Genomic DNA, 15467 nt, shown 5'->3' on the forward strand with positions numbered 1-15467 from the left:
TCTTGAGCAAATAGCTCCATAATGGTGGTTTCACAGCAAACCGCAAACAGGAAATGGGGTGGGGGTGGGGTGGTGGGTCAAAAACCCACACACCAATCTGTCTCTTAAAGTTGATGGCTGACACAACTATTGCTCAAACGTTTGCGCAATAATTTCTGCATGATATCAGTGAAGTGTTTGCGGTTTATGAATATAACATAACTTAGGATCATGGGAGCTCTTTGTGCCAGTAAATAATCGGTCATGTTCGTCATCATGGCTTCCACGTCTCAGGGGAAGGGTAGGGGTTAGTCTAGTCAGTCACCAGACGTCACACTTACGTTTTCGTACAGAGCCTGCAAGGTCTCCAGATCCACCACAGTGTTGTCCATGTTCAGGATAGCTGGAGAGATGAAACAGAAAGACAGGGTGGCTCTAAATACTCATATACATCCCTGCCAAGTCCATATTAGACACACTACTGTACATGGCGACAGCGTTCTGTTCTGATGTGGTCGTAGTCTTAACAAGCGATGACAAGAATAACAACAACACTGAAGTCAAGTTTCTCCGTGACCAAGGCCAGACGCAGGAGTATGATGAACAGTTACGACGATGGGAACATCCATGCTTTACAACTCCACTAACTTAATGCAGATGATGGAAGCTATGAATATATCTTTACGAAAGTTACAGTATAGCTCACAACATATCACACAAGCACGCATACACACTTGGCACTTTCAGTTATATTATAGCTCACACCACAACACACACACACTTTCAGCAGCCTGTGCTGTGGGAGCATCAAACTACCGAACGGCAGCATAAACATGGGCTGTCTGAGTTCCCTCAAGGTAGAAAGTGCCGTGTTTGAATTCCTGCTGTCGCCTTTCCGTCTCGGCGGCTGGTGAACCTGGCGCCCGTGAGCATTAATCCTTTGAAAGTAAATGTTTAAAGACAAACAGAGCCTGGGGGTCTCCACTATTTTATCTGAGGTGTTGGGTTCAGCACCAGCAGCCTAGCCGTGCTTAGTATTCACATTTCACGGTGTGAAACTTGTGTAGTGTGTGAGCCCACATTTGACTGCTTTGTTAAGACTGCTCCACTGTTGCGAAGCGGCTGACGGGTAGAGGACTGAACTGGCCAACAGTCGACAAGGTGGGTTTGAAGAGGTGAAAGACTAGATAGACCGAGATGGTTCATAGTGAGACAGAGGCATTGTGCAAAATCATTGTACTGTATTCAATGGAACACAAACACGATTTTCTATGTTAATATTCAAAACCTACTGGAGTGTTGCAAGCTATGCTCACAAAGCAATTTTCTTTTGGCTTTGGAGACCAACAGACGGATAAATAGACAGACAGACACACAGACAGGACCGGTCTGGGAAAATGCAACGAAGAACAGAACTGGCTCTTTAACTGGTGGTTTGGCCAGACCAACCACACTAGAAACACAGACAAGGTATTTACTCTGTAATCTACCATTCATGCATGCTTTCCAAGCCAAGCTGACTGACTGGCCATGTGAAAGACTGGTTGAGGTTAATAGGAATGATGCTGCCGCTGTATTTGGATACTGTCACAATGAAGAAGAAAATGACATATTGCAGATTTGTAGAGATTGCGATTAGCTTTTTGTCAGTCTCCATGTGAGCCTCTCTCGGCCTCTCAGTCCTTTATGAACAGCTTCTGATCGTCACGACGACCATCCCAAAGGTGATCCAAGTAGCAACACCCTCCCCATACACACAAAAACTTGATACACAACTCTCTTCCTTCCCCCTCTCACTCCTTTTCTATCTCTTTTTCCCCTCTTTCCCCCCACACCCTTTCCTCTCTTCTCCGCTTGTCTCCCCTCCATCTTGCATCACTTCTCCTCTCCTCCCCTTTCTCTCTCTCTTTTCTCCTCTCTATGTAGCTTGAATGGTTCTGTTTATAATGTCCGTTGGACCTGGGGTTTAGCTGAGAAGGGGAGCGGTCCGTATCATCGCTTTTAGGCGGCCAAACCCGGCCCCACCCTCCAGCATGTACCGTACCCCAGGCAGGTAGGCGCCAGGCCTGGCTTCTGATTGGCTGCGACACTACGACCTCACAAAAGGTCACGCCGCACTGACATGTCTTACAAAACATGCGAGTGGCAGCCAGACAGACGAGGAAATGGCAGCAACAACAACTAATAAACAACATGGCTCCTTGTGAAACAATGTAAGAGTCATAAAACACAATCCGGGGCTTAGACGAAGAGCATTGTTCTGCCTCTCTCTCTCTCCTCAGATGTGGTCGACTGTGGGGGATTCATTCTGCTCTAGTCCAGCAGGAATCCTCATGGATCAGCACCATATAAATGTTGTAACACGGGCCTGCGATGGTCACGAGGAGCCCTGTTTAAACTGTTCTCCTGTCTCGGGCCTCTGTGATGAACCTTTCTTTCCAATCAACGCTGATTATGGCGCACGCTGAAAGGACGTCTTAACATGGGTGGCGAACGAGTGCGCTGATGAGCACGTCGGTCCTCCTCCATCCCGCCTGAGAGAGGGGGCCGAGGGGACGGATAGACAGGCGAGCCCTCCCCAACGAGGATCTCACCCGCGTGTTTAGACAAGGGGTGTAGAGTGAACGAGGGAGCAATCAGAAGACTATAACAAGGTAGATAATCCATCCTCATTAATGTCTGGAGGGGTTCCGCCGTTGCCAGGGCGTTTAGACTAAAGGGTGACAACAGATAGAGCGATAGAAGTAAGAAACTAAAAGATAAGAGTTATAACTGAAGGATGTGAAGGAGGAGAGGTGGAAGAGAGGATGAGAGGATGTGTGGAAGAGTTCGTTTGTGGCACTTTGTCTTGAAGTCAGACATTGCATTCCAAACAAACATGAGTTGGTTGATAAATTTATAACCCGTTGATTTTCTGACAAACCTTTGCAAACCAAGACTCAGGGATGAATATTTACTTCTGGAACGTTCTTCTGAACAAACAGCTCTGTCCAAAAGAGGAGTTCCAGAGAGTCTATTACAGGAGCCACGCCCTCGCCTTGTGTGAGACGGAGGAAATCTCTGCCCGACACTGTCAGGTTTAATTGGGCCTTGACCCGGGGTTGATGGTCGGCGCTGAGACCTAAACGGTTCACTTTTCAGCTCGCTAAACGGAGTAGGGTAGAGAGCACACGTCTCCCGCTGTAAAGGACTTGGCGCCGCAGAAGGAAAACAGAAGTGAGGCAGCACTCACCGTTCTGGATGTCCTTCATGTCCAGATGAATACTGGACATTAGGATCCCCACTGCCTGGGAACGCTTGTTGTTCAACAGTTTCACAACCTGGGAGAGACAGAGAGAGAAGGAAAAATGGAGAGAGATGGAGAGAGAGAGAGCAGGAGAGAGAGAGGGAGAGGCACAAAACTGAACATCTCTCCAATGTTTACCTTTTCGTTCCATGGAAGAGAGCTCCACCCAATTCGCCCACAGACATCATGCAAATTGTAATCCTTTCTGGTTGGATTAAAATGATTGACAACCTAATGCTTTTTCTCCAATTGTTCACCTCCATCATCTTTCAGATGGGTCAATTTAAAACTCAGAGATCTTTGAGACATCCCGACTTATGTACAAAACATTAAATTCACTGCCTTCAACCCCTGGCATTGATAATACACTTTATACAGAGACACTAGCCAGTAGGCAAACATACTAGGGCCCTGTAAGTATACTGTGAACAGCATGACAAACCACTCTTTCTCTTAAATGATTATACTGTATGTCTCTTAATATGGTTTCAATGCACTGGTTTGTCACTGAAGACACAGGTTGTCAAAGCTATCATTATATTATTAATATAATAATATTTCCAATATTTCAAACACTGATTTTTAACAGTTTAAGAAATACAAACAATTATTGTCCTTTCCACTAACTGTACCATTCCTACTGTACATGATCATATCTAATTTACAGTAAATAAAGATTTTACGCAACTTAGTTGACTTTGGGTTTGAATAAGTTAAGACAGATTCACTAAATCTCACTCACAATGGAGTACTCATGCATGCCATCTGTGACATCTGAATCTTCGGCTCCGAAAAGTTCTTTAAAGCTACGTCACTCACCCTTTAATCTTTTATTTACGCTTCCTCCCAATTATATGAGTCAATCATTCTCAAAGTACTTTGTTTTCAACATTGGCCAACGCAGATTTTCATGGATCCCACAAAGACAAAACTGGAGTTCAGCAGTATCTGCATCACATATGAGAGACTTACCCTGGGGACAGAGTTGTTCTCTGCACAACCAGAACACAGAAAACATGATAACAAAACAATATCTGTTGACGTGATCTGTTGAAGGAGATTGTGTGCCAGGCTAAATCCCAACACTCTTTTCTCGGTTTGTCTGACATTGGGAGGGAATAAGTCAACACACCCGCTTCAACAAACAACCATTCCCATCCTCGACACTTCAGACCCTGTCACGAGCCTGGGCTCTGACAGACACTACACAGGAAGTCGCTTTCTCAGCACTGCTCTTTCCTCAGTCACTGACTGATTTCGCCCCCTCCCCAACCCTCCATAATCTGACATCAGAGGAGGAACCGCAACAGGAACAAGGTCACTTGAAGCGCCTTCCACAGACCCCCGTCTGAGAGACGGAAGGGGGGGGGGCGGTGGGTTCAATAAGCGCACGCGAGTCCCTGGCTCCCTGCCCTGGCTCCACTGCCACCACAGCAGGCCTGCCCTGGAGGGGCTTGTGGATGGGCATGGGAGCCAGGGAGGAACCAGGGCTCACGGTACATTATCAGTGTCTGGCCTCAGCGCTTCCTCTTGTCACCCACGAGCACGGAGCCACAGGGATGGAGAGAGGTCTAGACGGGGGAGAGGACCAGGGCTACTGACAAGCACCTCACAAGCACGTGCTGTACGGGACTCGTGTTGTACAACAGGCACACACACTCTGCACAACCTGGGACACACTCACGAAACACATACACACACACCTGTTTGGCCTTGGACTTGGAGATGGTGTCGGAAATGGGCTTCTTCTTCTCCTTGACGGCGCTCTTGGAGAACAGCTCCACAAACTCATTAAAGTCCACCGAAGGCTCTTCGATCTTCTCCCACACCAGAGAGCCACTCGACTCCCTCGGGAAGAGAGGGAAGATATCTGGTAATTACCACCACCACCTCCCACCGACCCACACAGTACACGATACAGGACACACAGGGCATACAGAATACTGTGTGACTGTAAGATCACATTATTGCATTTGTAGTCATTGTAGTCAAAGCAGAATGAAACCAGTAATACTGTAGATCCCTGGAGGCCTGAGGAAAGTGGTCCCCCCCCCCCTGTATATTACATTCTTCCCATTTATAAAAGCAATACAGTGATGCTGGTGATTTATGCTACTGTGATCATTACGTATAACAAGTTTCATCTATCAGCCTTTTACACTGAGAACACAGGGGGAACAGATTTCCCTGGGGGAACAGATTTCCCTGAAGGCCTGAGGAAAATGGTTCCCCCTGTGACTTGTCAGTAAACTGAACATGTTATAGTAATGTGACGTCTGTGACTGTCTATGTACTGTACACCAGTGTTAGATGAATTCACTAAGAAGCCTACTAGGACTACAGTGACGTTCACCAGCAGAGCACCTGGTTTAAATAAGACTAATGGCTCACTCCCTAACTTTCTCTCGTTTTACACCCAGTTAGCATCCCAATGGCTTTCCTATGGTGAACACAACTGATCTTTATCAGAGAACAACCCTCTCTCGTCTAGTAAGGAAAGCTCCAGGTTAATTTCCCCCATTCATGCTCCATACAGTACAGCGTGACTCCCTAGCCCACTGGGACATACACATGCAGGGAACTCTTTCAACGTCAACATACTTTTTAGCATCCAGCTGAATCCTGGTCCAGTACAGGGGCTTCATGGGTTTAGGGGGCTCGATGGAGGCCTTCAGGGGACCCGAGTCCTGGACCATGGAGAGGACAGGACCTCCAGCTGGAGGTGGGGGGCCAAAGCCTGGGGGTGGAGGGGGAGGCGGAGGACCCATTCCTGGAGGAGGAGGGGGGGGTGGAGGTCCAAAGCCAGGCGGGGGTGGGGGCGGAGGTGGGGGGCAAGGGCCCTGTCCAGGGAGGGGTGGGGGAGGGGGAGGGGGAGGGCCCATTCCTGGAGGAGGAGGGGGGGGTGGAGGTCCAAAGCCAGGCGGGGGTGGGGGCGGAGGTGGGGGGCAAGGGCCCTGTCCAGGGAGGGGTGGGGGAGGGGGAGGGGGCGGAGCTCCGCCCGGCAGGGGGGGAGGTGATGGGGGAGGGCAAGGCTCTCCCCCGGGTAGCGGAGGTGGAGGGGGGGGAGGCGGGGGCGGGGGGGGAGGCCGGGTCCCGCTTTGCTTCAGCTGGCAGGTGCAGACGAACCCTGGTCCAGGTCCCAGGCTGGGAGCAGAGGAGGCCAGGGCTGAGACAGAGGCAGACGAGGCCATGGAAGTCCCCTCTCTGAAAGGCACTTTGAACCTAAAGCCTTCCTCCACGGGGGAAGTCTGTACGGACACCTCCAGACCCTTCCTCCCCGCTCCACCTCTCCCCAGGCCCACAGCGTCCTGCCCTTCCTGGGCAAGCTTCTGTACGGCGCCCTGCTGGTGCTCCAGGGCTGCGATCTGGACCCTCAGGTCCTCTATGGTCTGCTCCAGCTGGGGCACCATGGTGTCTCCTTCCTGCCAGGGCTCTGCTGGCTTCACAACCGCCTCAGCCTGTCCGGGCACAAACACAGACCTCAACACTAATCTGACCACAGCAGTCACTAAACCTAGTCACAGATGAAGTGTGCTTGAATCGTTTTTCAACTATGCAGACAGTGTGTTGGATTCTGACCAAACACATAAAGGCACGAATGCATTGTGTGGTCGTCCCTCACATTCTGGGAGAGGCGACAACATCCTTTTTCTGTGTTTGAGATGCCTCATTACTGTATCTGGCAGGAGAGGATTTGAGCCCTATAGAGGTGTGACATGCCACAACATGGCTGTGTGACTGTGACCGGCCACATCTGACCAGGGTTGGTCAGGGAGGCATGAGGGACAGCTGGGTCATGGACGACCACCTGTCTAGACCCCAGGTCCCTGACTCCACACGCTGGCTCTGTCATTCTAACTGGGCTTCATGTAGGTCACAAGGGGAGGGGCAAGAATTGACATGCAAAATTCGTAGATTTGTGGTTGCTGTGATGGTCAGGAATGGCTGGTGGATTGAGTAGGTCCCTATTGGTCTAGACTTGGAGTCGATGTTAAAGAGAAGTGAAATCCAAGTCTGACTCCTAGTGGAGAGAAGAGTTATTGCAATCAAGCAAAGTCACAACAAACATGTACCTCAGATTGTATTCCATATGGTCTTGGGGGACCTATAAATCAGAACACATATACGACCACTGTGAATACTCATATTCATAAAGTTGATTACATTTGATGGAAATATGTGGCTATAGTGAACAAACAGAGGTTAAGTCAAACAGTCTCCCAGGTCCACCCCCCATTGCTGTCCTCACCAGTGTGCTGGGTCGGACGCCATGAAGCCTGGACATGACTCGGCAAGTGGCCCTCGTGAGCTCCACAGAGGTGAGGCAGAGGGCTGAATGATGCCCAGGTGTACAGCTGCTCCACCTGAGATAGAGAAGGAGGTTGAGAGGGCGGTCAGATGGAATTTCCTCCTGCTGGATGGCTACGCATCGGTGCTCTTCCTCACAGGGGGGACCTCAGGCTACAAAACAAATCTCTTATCGTATCTACAGACCTGGCTGGACCTGAATAGCTGACAGTAAGACAGGCAATCCATTTATGTTTAATCAGATTTGACTTCTCCTCAAGGAATGAATCAATAGATAATCTCTTGCTAAACAAGACTCAGTACATTATGTCCACTAAAATAGATAGAACAGAAGTCTGTCTATTCTGGTAACGAGTTCAGCTAATGATGACAGTTCACTCCCTTCCAGTCATGTAAGGCAATTTGTGTGTCCTATGAACACAACAGTCCCTATTGTGAGGTTTAACTTGAGGTAAATGCTCTAAGGCAAAAAGTTAACACAACTGCTTTGAGAGAAACACAACAAAAAATCCTCTATTGGGAATGTCTCCCATTGTGATACTGTAACGCTTGAACGCTTGTTTCACATCAACCAAACAAATGATTTCCCGGGGAAACTGTAGCTGTTAATAGCTCCCCTGTGGCAAGCAGACTTAAAAATGCACCATCCTATGCCCTCAAATGATGCAACAACAAAACGCTTCAACAGTAGTGCAGCGTATGAAAATGAGTTCCAATTGAAAACGGCTTTGATGTGACACAGAGGGTTACGTCAATACAAAGCCATTTCTGTAAGGACCACAAAGCCATTTCTGTAAGGACCACAAAGCATCTCGAGACAGAACGCTGTGCGTTTGTGTATCTGCGTTTGCGTGCACGCGAGCGTGCGTGAGTGGGTGTTTTCACACACTTCAGAGCAAAGAGGTAATTTGTTTCTGACAGCAGGCTGTGCTTTCACCAAGCAGTGAATACCAGAACAACACCAGAACCGTAGCTCGCCGCAGTGCCAGGACACTCAGACAAACAGAGACACAAAGTGAACCGTGTCACAGCCCTCCCAGCTTAACAACATCACGCTGAGTATAAAACCTCCTCAGCACGATTCCCCCCCGCTGAGATTATTCACAAATCCTCTGAGAAAGAGTCGGGTTGTGTTCATTTTATGGCACCATGAGAGAACGGAATTGAATTCCCCCATTCTCCTGTGACGGGGATAAACAGGGAGAAGGCTGCTAGACACAATCATCACAGCCCAGGAACCACTACACACATGACTGCAGTTCCAGTAGATGCCTCAGAACCAGGCTGAGAGGAGACAGGGTAGCCCGCTCAGTGGGCACACTGATCCATAAAAGAATGTGGGAGAGAGTGAGGATGGCGTGATCGAAAAAGAGGAGAGTGCACACATGTTAGTGCAGGGTGGCAGGACAAAGAAAGAGAGAGATAAAAGAAAGAAAATGGGGACGGGAAGGGAGATCGAGTGAGAGAGAGAGAGAGAGAGAGAGAGAGAGAGAATGATGGAGAAGGGGGCAGGGTTGAAATAAAGAAAGGGAAGCTGTTTTGTCTGTGGACTCAAAATAAGGTTGTCTCTGGTCATGCTGAATAATGCACAGCTCTGGGTGCAGCCTCCAGCCCAGGTACACTGTAAGGGGGAGTTATGCTCTGACCAACCCAGGCAGAGTGAGCCTTCTGCTGGGGAGGAGCAGCCCGGGCCCTGGGCACGTGGAGCTCTTACGCAACACGGTCACCAGATGGTCTACGCAAGCAGATGTGTGTGTATGTGTGTGTGTGTGTGTGCGTGTCCTTATTTGTCCCAGTGTCACAGAGAACCTTTTTGTCAAAACGTGTGTGTGTTTCTGAATGTGTTTGTATGTATCTTTGACAGTATCCTGTATGAATGAAATCATTGCTCATTGATGTGTGAGAATGTGTGACTGTGTGTCTGTGTGCTTGTTTGAGTATGTGCACTCAAAGGGGCATTTTTGTTTGGTTTGTCTGTGTGCTTGAGATGGTTGAGTGTTTGTGACAGCATGTGTGTGTGTGCATGTGTGTGGGTGTGTGTCATCTGAAGGGGGAGGTGCAGACTGTAGAGGACATGACAATACCCTGCCTTTTGATACAGTGTTTCATTTTCAACTACGGAGATTGCTGTAGCTAGAACACACAAACAGCATACATACTAAATGTGAAGTGATAAAAAGAAAGAGTGTTTCAATTTCTGAAATCTTTGTCTCAAGTATTTCAGTATTTAACCAATTTAGCTTGCTAAATTCAGTAGCAGGGAATATGTTATGAAATAATCTTGCTGAACTGTAGCAGAAATTTGATTACATACATGCACATGCACGCCCACACACACTGACATTCAGGCACACAAGATTATGTCTTAGCGGAGCATTAGCGGAAAAAAAGATTTAAACATTCATGAAATCAGCTTTCATATGGTTGGGCTGACCACATGCATTCATCTCATCTCCACATGATGAAACACCCCTTTTATGAAATTTATTTCTCTCATATGGAAGCAGATATGGAGGATGGAAACAGCTTACACAATCGATGAAGATCACATCATTTCATAATACGATCCATCAAGTGTGTTGCACAAGCCCATCATCCATCTTTAGCCTTCCCAGCGTGAACTATTCTCAGTGAAGTATCACCGACTTGGTATCTCTAGAGATCCAGGTTTATATATTTGAAACCTCGTGTTCGGGTGAGACACAGCCGGTGGGATGTTCGGGCCTTACGTTGAAGCTGGCCGAGGCCGGGAAGGTAGCGTCTCCATGGCGTTGGTCTCCATGGCGTTGGTCTCCATGGCGTTCTCTGAAGCTGTCACTGAGGGGCTGTAGGAGTCCTAGAGCTAGCAGACTGGAACACAAACCCTCTGCCTCCTCCAATGAGCTTTCTACCTTCTGCTGACACAACCTCTCCAACAGGGTGCGGCCTTGGGGAGGAGAGAGACAGATAGAGAGGGAGAGAGAAAGCGAGAGAGAGAGTGAAAGAGTGAGACAGTGTGATATTTAGACTTCTGTGTTTCCCTTTACTGTAAAATGACACTTAAATTATTGACAAAGCAAATAAAATGTTGTATCCCTTTCAAGTGTACCTCTGCTTTCAGAGGTCACACACTGTTCTTCACCACTGCAATAGTGCTGTCCCTAGACTTACCCTAGATTCACACTGTGAGATGAATTTGAGCCACAGGCAAAACATTTGCTGTAGAGAGTCAAAGTGCAAAAGTGAGACACATACGTCAGATTTTAACATATGAAACGGCCGTAGAGAAAGGTGTTAATCACGATTCAGAAGTGTTAATTAAACACCTACAAGCTAGCAAGCAGCCCTCATCAGAATCTGGCATGAAACAGAAGTTCGATGTGTTAATTACACCAAAGCGCCAAAGTAAAACTAGGTGCATCACGCACATAATTAAAATGATGAGCACCAGTAAACAGCTACTGTTCTTTACCAAGGCTGTTGGATTGTTCATAAGATTTCAAATCCAATTTTCCGATCTATGATTTATTTGGAGGCCATAAATATCTAGGGGGACGTGTGACAGATCGATAGCCACAAACGCCCCGGAGAAATCGAGTGCTTTATTTTAGCCAGAGAACAGATACATTTTTTTTTATAGCTACATAAAGAGTTTGATAACAAAGTGCTCTCTGAAAATACAGTGATTTAACCTCAGTGTCAGTTTAACAACAGTGTACAGCTTCCCTGTCGTGATCATGGAAGGATGACATGAGAGAGGTTGTGGGAGAAGGGCAGTGATCATATAGAGGTGCTGTGTGTGTATATCAGGGAGAGAGAGAGAGAGAGAGAGAGAGAGAGAGAGAGAGAGAGAGAGAGAGAGAGAGAGAGAGAGAGAGAGAGAGAGAGAGAGAGAGAGAGAGAGAGAGAGAGAGAGAGAGAGAGAGAGAGAGAGAGAGAGAGAGAAAGTGGTGAGGGTGAGGGGAGGGATTAGGAAAGAAATCACAGTGATAATCCTCCCTTCAGACATTCAGACTTTTGCAGACAGACAGAAAGGCAGCCAGCCAGACAGAGATAGACAGACAGACAGAGACATACAGCCAAACAGAGCCAGTCAGACAGAGATAGACAGACAGAGACATACAGACAAACAGACACAGTCAGACAGAGATAGACAGACAGAGACATACAGACAGCGACAGCCAGACAGAGATAGACAGAGACATACAGACAAACAGAGACAGTCAGACACAGATAGACAGATGGCTAAATATGTAAAGGGACTGGCAAACATATCAGGCCATTTGGTGAGTTCATCCATCTCAGGCCCAACGTGGAAGTCCACATCCAACAAGCACATCCAGAAGTGATTTCCTCCTTTACAGACGTCCAATTTTGTCACAGCAATAAGTACATCCTCTCTCTCTCTCTCTCTCTCTCTCTCTCTCTCTCTCTCTCTCTCTCTCTCTCTCTCTCTCTCTCTCTCTCTCTCTCTCTCTCTCTCTCTCTCTCTCTCTCTCTCTCTCTCTCTCTCTCTCTCTCTCTCTCTCTCTCTCTCTCTCTTCCAATCTCTGTCCCTTTTTTCATCTCTCTCTCGCTCTCCCTCTCTTAATCTCTCTCTCTCTCTTAATCTCTCTCTCTCTCTTAATCTCTCTCTCTCGCTCTCCCTCTCATTGGCTCTTTACCCTGGGCCCCGATGTAACCCTGGATAATGGCTGCTGAGAAGCAGATCAATGCAGATCAGATTGAGAGCTACGATGTGAGGAACACCCGAGCCGACAGGACGGCCAGCCTGATGATGCAGCAGGAGCCTCAATATCACAGAGGGAAATCACATGTTGAAATCACAGCGGAATTCATTCAAATGGGCACTATATTTAATGGTTTATATTACATGAATGTATGTATGTGTATTTGTGTGTGTGTGTGTGTGTGTCTATTAACACCACACCTGAGTGATAATGTTGACAGTCAGCACTCTCCTAAGAGAGCACAGGAGCAGAACAGCTGAGGCCATTCACACAGGAGAGCTCCTTTAGTTAACCAGGTGTGCTGGATAAATAAGAAGTTAACCAGCTCTGCTTTACAGCTAACATGTTTGGTCGATACTGAGAATCATTGAAAAAATGACATTCTGAGTGGTGTAATGTTGTTTATATTCAAACACAGTGTTATTGAATGATAGATTGATTTGGCATGTGATGGTACTACAGTGCTACAATCCTTGCATGAGTACCTAATCCCTGGTTTATGTAGGGCAGGGAGACAAACAGACTTGACTCATAATAGGACTCCAGGGGATTCCCAGCTTCAATAGGCCTGAACCGTGACCTAACCAAACTGTTTCCATGCTCAGACTAGACCTCACTACCAGCATTGTTCTTTAAAAGCCAGGAGGATAAGATTTTTTTTTTCATCCACTCACCTGAGAAGACGTCACATGGTCCTGGGGGGGGAGAGAGGACACCTGAGGTGGGTCGTCTGTGACCCGTACTCCAGCTGGCCCCTGGTAACCCTCTCTCTATGTTCTCCTGCTCCTGGAGGTCCCCTCCAGCTTCCTGCCTGGCACTCAGACAGTCCAGCTCCTGGGTCCAGTCGGTAGAGTGACTGAGAGGCCCTGCGATGCTGCAAGACCTCTGCCTGGTCCCCCTCCAGCCCTGGGCCCTCGAGGCTCCGTACCCGGACCCAGGGCCGGAGTCCATCCGCCGGGGGATCATAGGGCTCTGGTTGGGGGAGCTGGTGGGGGAGGTGAGCTGCCGGGTGGTGGTCTTGACGTAGGAGGGGTGGATGGGGGGGTAGAGTTTGACGGTAGAGACGCCAGAGGTCCGTCTCTTGGGTCGTGCCACCTGCTCGCCGTCCGAGGTCAGCTGACACACGGACATGCTGCTCTTCCTCCTACTGAGGGACAGGAAGTCCCTCCCGCTGACATCCTGTTCCTCATCCCCCCTCTCCGAAGACAGATCCACGCTGCTCACGCTTTTGTGCGAGCCCGCCGCGGCCGGCAACCTGATGCACCTGACCCCCGCGACGAGCCCCCGTTCCTCCTCGGGAGCCCCGACGACCCCTCCCCCACTCAGGCTCCGGGTCAACTGGGCGGACCGGACCGGGCTCTCCGGCTCGTCCTGGGGCTCCTCGGCGCTCTCGTAGGAGCAGGAAGTGGCCGTGGTGTCTGGGAAGCTGCAGGTGCTGGTGGTCTTGGGGAGGAGGCTGTCGCTGCTCCTGTCTTCCAGGTCCGGGGCCCAGGACGGGGACCCGCTCCCGCCGGAGGACCCCACATCCAGCTCATCATCTGGGTCGGGCTCAGACTCCCTCCCCCCTGCCTCACGTGGGACGCCTCGGCCCACGTCTGATTGTATACGCTGAACACTGAGGTCTTTTACTGTCGCGTTCGCGCAAGCAGGTATGTCAGTACTTCCTGGGGTGAGACTGGCTCTGAGCGTCTGTTGGTCAGTGCTGTCGGGGCGTGTGGGTTTGGCATCCTCAGTAGGAGGTGTCCCCTCGGTTAAGTGGTCTTGGATTCCGTCCAGGACCCCGTCACTGGCCCCCTGCTGCTCCTTGATGGCCTGCCGGATGTCTGACAGCAGGTCTTCATGCTCAGCTGCAGCGGAGTGGAAGCTGTACAGGTCGCCGTCTGACCCTGAGCTGGTTCTCCCGCCCTCCTCGTCCATCACATCTCCCCCGGAGAGACCACCCTGGTCGGGCTCACTGTCAGACATCATCCCCAGCTCGTCCGCTGAGAGACTGGCGTCCATGGTGGTCGTCACCCCCACCTCCTCCACCCTAGCCCCTCTGCTCCCATCCAGCATGTCCTCCTTGGACATCCCCTTGGTCTTGGACAGACTTTTCCGGATCCTCATGGAGGAGAACACGGAGCTTTTAGACTCCGATTTGGATTTCTTCTTTCCCCCGTCGCCTCCACCTTTGCTCGTTTTGCTCTGGGTCTTCTTCGGCTTCTTGGAGGCATCCGGTTCTCTGTCCTCGGCCCTCACCTCGTGGGAGGCCTCCCCCCCTCCCCCCCCTGCCGCCTTCCTCTGCTTGGCCTCCTGGTTCCCCATGTTCTTGAGCAGACGCACCCCCTTAGCGATCAGGCCATGCTGCTGGGGCCTGGCCTCGCTCTCTCCCTGGGATGCTGCCTGGCTGGCTCGGCGCCTCGCGGAGCTCTCTAATCCCTGCCTGCTCACCGGCGTCGGAGGCAGCTGTGAGGATGATGCTGCTGCTGAGGGGAGGCTGGGACACGCTCCCTCTCCCTCACCCTCCTCCGGTTTCTCTCTCGCTCTGTGTCCCTCCCTCCTCCCTCCATCTGCTCGCTCGGCGGTGTTACATAACGGGCTGCTGGCTGAGCGACTCAGACGGGCGTGCTCAATGCGAGGCTCCTCCCCCTTCCCGGTGTCTCCCTCAAAAGCAGGAAGTGGATGCTTTTGCTTCTGTTGTTGCTGTTGCCGGAGCGCCAGCTGCTGTTGCTGCTGTTGGTGATGCAGGAGGGAGTGCTGCTGCTGCCTCCGGAGGAGGTTAGTCACGCTGCTCTTCCTCCTGTCCATGAAGGTGGAGGTGAAAAAGCTTTCCTTGAGGAAAGGCACCTGTGTCTCCACTGTCTGAATGGTCTGCATCCTGACGCATCACAAGGACGACTGCCTGGATACTTTTAAGTTAAGACAGAGAAAGACCAGAGGACTGTTCAGATGCTATGTACTTTTAAGTATGTTTAGACATGACTTTGGCCAGAGAAGTAACTAGGTTTTCAGTTATGTCTAAGAAAGTTCTAAATATAAATTCATAGCAGTACGCCTATAGACACCACAAGGACTGTATTCCTTGTGATGAATCATAAACTTGTTTTACAATAATCCTGGTTATTCCATGGAGACATTTCATCAAAAGTAAAATATATATAAGCCCTGAACCATGCATGGCCTTGTCTTCATACTGAGGGATGTAA

The 15467-nt window shown here is 49.6% G+C and overlaps 1 protein-coding gene across 1 annotated transcript; it reads right to left on the bottom strand.

Moving 5' to 3' along the window:
* Window positions 1-248: 248 nt before the first annotated feature.
* On the bottom strand, window positions 249-15166 carry fmn2a (formin 2a). Its single transcript, XM_062464662.1, has 9 exons — window positions 13899-15166; window positions 12957-13865; window positions 10303-10499; window positions 7515-7629; window positions 7339-7370; window positions 5867-6723; window positions 4969-5113; window positions 3212-3299; window positions 249-382 (listed from the first exon to the last, which is right to left on the bottom strand). Exons 1-9 carry the CDS (start codon window positions 15136-15138, stop codon window positions 297-299), a joined length of 3669 nt encoding a protein of 1222 aa, XP_062320646.1. The 5' UTR covers window positions 15139-15166; the 3' UTR covers window positions 249-296.
* Window positions 15167-15467: the final 301 nt, after the last annotated feature.

This window comes from Osmerus eperlanus, chromosome 6 (assembly GCF_963692335.1).
Source record: "Osmerus eperlanus chromosome 6, fOsmEpe2.1, whole genome shotgun sequence".
NCBI lineage: Eukaryota > Metazoa > Chordata > Actinopteri > Osmeriformes > Osmeridae > Osmerus > Osmerus eperlanus.